This window comes from Falco biarmicus, chromosome 1, assembly GCF_023638135.1.
Source record: "Falco biarmicus isolate bFalBia1 chromosome 1, bFalBia1.pri, whole genome shotgun sequence".
Lineage (NCBI taxonomy): Eukaryota > Metazoa > Chordata > Aves > Falconiformes > Falconidae > Falco > Falco biarmicus.
Window position 1 is genome coordinate 19,468,720 of NC_079288.1, and position 5,667 is coordinate 19,474,386.

The window sequence follows — 5,667 nt, forward strand, 5'->3', positions numbered from 1 at the left end:
TCCCCTCCCAGGTTGTGTGAGGAGCTGAGCTGGGCTGTGCTATAGGCATCCCCATCCCTGCGTGGCTTACTCCTGCTCTCCACCTGATCAGCTTCCTCCTGTTTTGGGGGGGTTTTGGTTGCCAAAATAGATAATCTTTCCAGGGCAGTGGGGAGATTCCCATTTCCCTTTCATCAGCCGCTTCCTGCAGACTGAAATGCCTCATGGCTGGAGGATCTTACCCCTGAGGCACCTCAGCAGTAGACCCTGCTGATGAAAACAAACTGTCACTGGCCTGCCCAAATCTTACATGTGTGTTTTTGTTGTGGTTTTTTTTTTTTTCTCCTTTCTTTTCTAGAACGACATAAAAGCAGAAAACAGGAAGAGGAGCCGCATGAAGAAGCTGCTGTGATGAATTCACAGGCGCAAGGGCAGCATCGGAAACCCTGTAACTGCAAAGCCAGCAGCTCCAGTTTGATAGGGGGCAGCGGGGCCGGCTGGGAGGGGACAGCCCTGCTCCACCACGGCAGTTACATCAAGCTGGGCTGCCTGCAGTTTGTTTTCAGCATTACTGAATTTGCGACCAAACAGCCCAAGGGGGACACTGCCTTAGTACAAGACATGGACTTGGAGGAGAAGCTTTCTCTGAAACCCCACCAGATGCCCGTGCTGCGGTCCAACTCAGTTCCCTAGGAATTTTAGGAAGAGAGCTTTGAAGTAAAGGAAAACGCCCTCAGACTCTTGCAATGCAAAAATGTACAAACCGAGGTGGGATTTTTTTGTGTCGGCCCAGAGACTGTTCACACGCCGTTTGCATGAAATGAAGAACGTTTAACTTTTTTTAATTTTTCTTTTTTGCTCAAGTTTTAGGGGCATTTGCACATATATTTGTACTATACATTTCATTTTAAAAGGAAAACTGCAGTGAGAGCAGGACGTGTCAGAGCGAGGGGCGACCGCTGTCTGACTCGAGGACTCTCTCTGACAGATAGTTCCCATGCAGTTGTAAAATAATCAGAAACTTGTTCTATTTTGTGCCAGTGACAATAGTTTTATATTAAAAGAGAAATACAGTTTTCATACAGCAAATCTATACAATATCATTGTTTTATTTAATGTAAAGAAGCGCTCTTCTTCCCACAGTTATTTTTCCCATCCCTCCCTGCTATGGTTGCACTACAAGTAGCTACTGTGTATTATGGGCAGTGAGAAATGAGTTCTTTTCCTGGTGTCCATCCTATTTTTATTTCGAATAAGGAAAAGTGTTGGATTCTGTGTAAATACATCAGTGATGGCATTTTTCAATGTTTTAAAGCTGTGTACAGTGCTACATGTGGTATGACGTTCCTCAAATTGTCTATTGTAGCAGATCGTTTGTCGTAACCTGTCTGTCTCTTTTGTTTCTATGCCACCTCCCCGCAGCAGAACAGCTAGTTCCACTGTACATAGTAATTGTAACGTTTTAGACTTTACAGAAACTTTCCTGTATTCTGTATATAAAAAAAAAATACTTCACATTCTGTTTTCCGACTGTCTGTCTGAACTCTTGTCACCACAACCTGGAGCATCCCCAGAGTATGTGCTCTCTGGGGAAGCGGAGCCTGTGCTGCGGGAAGGGGCTGTGCCCGCATGGAGCGTGTCCTGCGTGGGGATGCGGGAGGGTGCGAGGATGCTGATGTCCAGGAGTGAGGAGGATGAGGGGCGGAAAGTGATGGAGTCACAGAAGGGTTTGGGTTGGAAAAGGGACCTTGGAAGGTAAATCTAGTCCAGGACCCCTGCAAGGGCAGGCACCTCTTCACCTTAATCTGACCTTGAATGTTCCAGGAACCAGGAGCAGCTGCCGCTGCTCTGGGTGAGCGAGGTGGGGTCTGGTCCTCGGGGCACCCGTGTGCACCCCCACCCTCTCCCTTAGGGCAGCGTGCTGGGGACAAGGGGGGGGCAGGCTGCGGTTCGGGAGCAAGTTACAGGTGGGAGGTAGGCTGCAAGGGGGGGCAGGTTGTATTCGGGGGGCAGGTTGCAGCCCGGAGCAGGCAGCAGCTGCGGGGGGGGGGGGGCACGGGGACAGGTTGAGTCTGGGAGTCAGGCAGGTTGCAGTCCGGGGGGGGGAGCAATCGGCAGCCGGGGGGGGGCAGGTGGCAGCTGGGGGGGAGGGGGGGGGCAATCAGCAGCCGGGGAGGGCAGGCAGCACCCAGGGGGGCAGGTCGCGGCTCGGGGTCCGGAGCCAGCGCCGCCCCGTGCCCGCCCCCCCGCCCCGCTGCCCCGGTGGCGGCCGCGCCGCCCCCGCCCGCCCCGCGCTCCGGTTGCGCAAGGAGCAGCGCGGTGCGGCCCCGTCCCGCCTCCCGCGGCGCGGAGCGGGGGGTGCCGGCTGCCGGGGCGGCCCGGGGCGGCGGCGGGATGGGGTGGGCGCTGCTGGGCGCCGGGCTGCTGCTGGCGCTGTACACGCTGCTCCGCCACGGGCTGCGCCGCGCCCCGCCGCCCCGCGCCCCCCCCGCGCTGCGCGGCCGCACCGCCATCGTTACCGGTGAGCGCCGGGCAGGGACCCCGCGGCTCCGGGACCGCCCCGGCCCAGCCCCGCCGCTCACGGCTCCGCTCCGCAGGGGGAAGCGGCGGCATCGGCGCAGCCACGGCGCTGGAGCTGGCCCGCGGCGGGGCCCGAGTCGTCCTGGCGGCCCGCAGCGCCTCGCGGGGGGAGGCGGCCGCCCGCCGCATCCGCACGGTGAGGGCCGCGGCACCGGCATCCCGCACACCCCCCGGGCCGTCCCGTGGGGGGCGGCAGGCACCCTTGGGGGTCCCCCAGCGCTGCCCTGGGGTGTCCCTGGACACGGCGGGGGCACCCCGAGACACCCACCCCCATGGGACATCCCTGGGCATCACACGGGCGCCCCCATGGGACCCCCCAACTACCCCAGGGGCACCCCGAGACACTCACCCCCATGGGACATCCCTGGGCACCCCCAGGACACACCTGGGCACCCCCAAGAAAGCCCCACGGGACACTCCCAAGCATTCCAGACACCCGCAGTGTGGGCACCTCCAGCCTTGGCATTGGGCACCCACCCACCCCCCAGCACCCTGCAGCCCCCACCCCAGGCAGCGTACCCCCATCATCCCAGAGAGAGTGCCCCATCCCGGGCAAGGTGCCCCCATCCTGGGCAGGGTACCCGATCCTGGGCAGGGTGCCCCCCTCCTGGGCAGGGTACCCCCATCCCGGAGAGGGTGCCCCCCCTCCTGGGCAGGGTGCCCCCCTTCCGGGCAGGGTACCCTCCTCCCGGGCAGGGTGCCCCCCCGACCCTGCCCCAGGCTGTGTGTACCCACAGGAGACAGGGAACGAGGAGGTGCGCTTCATGCAGCTGGACCTGGCCAGCCTGCGCTCAGTGCGAGCCTTTGCCAGCACCTTCCTGCGTCAGGAGCCTCACCTGCACCTCCTCATCAACAACGCAGGTGAGTGCCGGGCCCCCCGGCCCCCCCGCACCCCCACCGTGGGCTGCCATGGCTTCCTTTGCAGGCGTGAGCGCCGGGGGCACGACGGAGGACGGCTTCAGCCTCCCCTTCCAGGTGAACCACCTGGGCCATTTCCTGCTCACCCAGCTGCTGCTGGAGCGGCTGCAGAGCTGCGCGCCCAGCCGTGTGGTCATCGTCGCCTCCCGCGCCCACTGTGCTGGCCGCCTGCGCCTCGACACCCTGGGCCGTGCCCCCCCCGGGCTGCTCTCCACCTTCCAGGACTACTGCGACAGCAAGTTGGCCAACGTGCTGCATGCCCGCGAGCTGGCCACGCGCCTGCAGGGCACCCAGGTGACATGCTACGCCGTGCACCCAGGTAGGGACTTGGCTTACCGTCAGCGTTTGCATGGGGTGTTCTTTGCACTGGGTGTCCCATTGTGCAGGGCGTTGTCTGCACGGTGCGTGCTTTGCAGGGAGCAGCAGTGTGCACAGGGCTGCCTTTGCATGGTGCACTTTTTGTACGGTGCGGACTTTGCACGGAGAATTCCTGCATGTGCAGTATCCCGCTGCACAGAGCGTCCTTTGCATGGTGACTCCCTTTGCATGGAGTATCTGTTCACAGGGTGCACTGTTGCACAGTGTCGCTTTGCATGATGCACTTTTTGCACAGTGCACCCCTTGCACAAAACATCCCTTTGCACGAGTATTCCTCGGCACGTTGCATCTGTTTGCATGGTGCACTTTTGCACAATGTGCTGTTGGCACAAAACATGCCTCTGCACAGTGTGTCCCTTTGCCGGGAGCATCTCTTGGCACAGTGTCCCTGTGCATGGTGCACCCCTTGGTGCACTCTTGCACGGAGCACCGTGCACCACTGACCCCGACACCACCAGCCCTGCTAGGCCAGGCCAGGGGGTGCGACACGGCCGTTTCCCCTCACCCCAGGGTTCGTCAACACGGAGCTGTTCCGCCACATGCCGCTGTGGCTGAAGCCACTTTTCCAGCCGCTGGCCTGGCTCTTCTTCCTGGATGCGTCCGAGGGCGCCCAGACGTCCCTGCACTGCGCCACGCACCACGGCCTCGAGCGCTTCAGTGGCCGCTACTTTGCCAACTGCCGCCCGCAGGAGCCGTGGCCGGCAGCACGGGACGACCGGCTGGCCCAGGCGCTCTGGGAGGCCAGCGAGAGGCTGGTGGGGCTGGTGGGGCCCGGAGGGAGCCCGTCGCCTGCTCCCGCCACCGTCCTGCAATAAAAATTACGTTGGTGACAGAGAGGGGGATGTCTGTCAGCTCCTGCGCCCACGCGGCACCAGGGTGGGCGTGCATGGAGGCGTCCAAGGAGGCACGTCAGGGGGCAGCGGCCATGTCAGTGGGGTAGGCTGTGCTTCCTGCCCCAGTGGTGCAGCTGGGCCCCACAGGCTGCCCCCGTGCAATGGGCGCGTGTGCACGTTGTACAGTGCACCGTCCCATGTGTGCGCACACGCACAAGCAGTGCACCCTGCCTCGCGCTTGCAGCAAAGCTGCTGGCCTGCTTGGCAAAGACATGTGTATGCTGCAATGCAGCAAGCCCTGCCTTGCACATGCCTGCACACACTGCCTTGCACGTGCTGCAGTGTGCACCCCCTGCCATGCATGCCCACGCTGCATTGCACACACCCTGCCACGCACGCCCATGCACATGCTGCAGAGCCCATGCCCTGCTTTGTATGCCTGTGCACAGGCTGCAGCGCACACACCCTGCCTTGCATGCCCACACCAACCCTGCAGCACACATGCCCTGCCTTGCACACCCTGCCTTGTACACCCATGCACATGCTGCATTGCACCCACCCTGCCTTGCACACCCACGCAAACCCTGCAGTGCACACGCCCTGTTTGCACACCCTGCCTTGCATGCCCATGCACACGCTGCATTCACCCACACTGCCTTGCGCACCCATGCAAACCCTGCAGCGCACACGCCCTGCCTTGCACACCCACACAACCCCCGCCTTGCACACCCCGCCTTGCACGCCCACGCTGCAGTGCACACGCCGCGCCTTGCGCGCCCCCCTCCCGCGCTCCTGGCCACGCGCACGCGCGTGCCCCATGTTCCCGCGCGCGCGCGGACAGGCGTCGCCCAACATGGCGGCGGCGCGGGACGCTCAGCCCCGCCCCCGGGGCGCGGCACCGACCTCCCCAAGATGGCGGCGGGCGGGGGTCGCGCCCGCGGCGGGCGGCGCGGGGCGGGGCGGGGCGGGGCGGGGCGGG

At 62.8% G+C, this 5,667-nt stretch overlaps 2 protein-coding genes across 2 annotated transcripts in view; both read left to right on the forward strand.

The window, feature by feature from the left end:
- Window positions 1-1,494, forward strand: part of PHF12 (PHD finger protein 12) — a 33,004-nt gene extending 31,510 nt beyond the window's left edge. The window contains exon 15 of the mRNA XM_056354680.1: window positions 338-1,494. Within this exon, the coding sequence (XP_056210655.1) occupies window positions 338-672 (335 nt within the window). The 3' untranslated portion in view covers window positions 673-1,494. The remainder of the gene's footprint in view (window positions 1-337) is intronic.
- Window positions 1,495-2,258: 764 nt separating this feature from the next.
- Window positions 2,259-4,691, forward strand: DHRS13 (dehydrogenase/reductase 13). The gene is made up of 5 exons (XM_056359733.1): window positions 2,259-2,500; window positions 2,577-2,695; window positions 3,297-3,420; window positions 3,485-3,796; window positions 4,366-4,691. The coding sequence occupies exons 1-5, from the start codon at window positions 2,374-2,376 to the stop codon at window positions 4,668-4,670; spliced, it is 987 nt and encodes a 328-aa protein (XP_056215708.1). The 5' UTR covers window positions 2,259-2,373; the 3' UTR covers window positions 4,671-4,691.
- The last annotated feature ends 976 nt before the right edge of the window (window positions 4,692-5,667 follow it).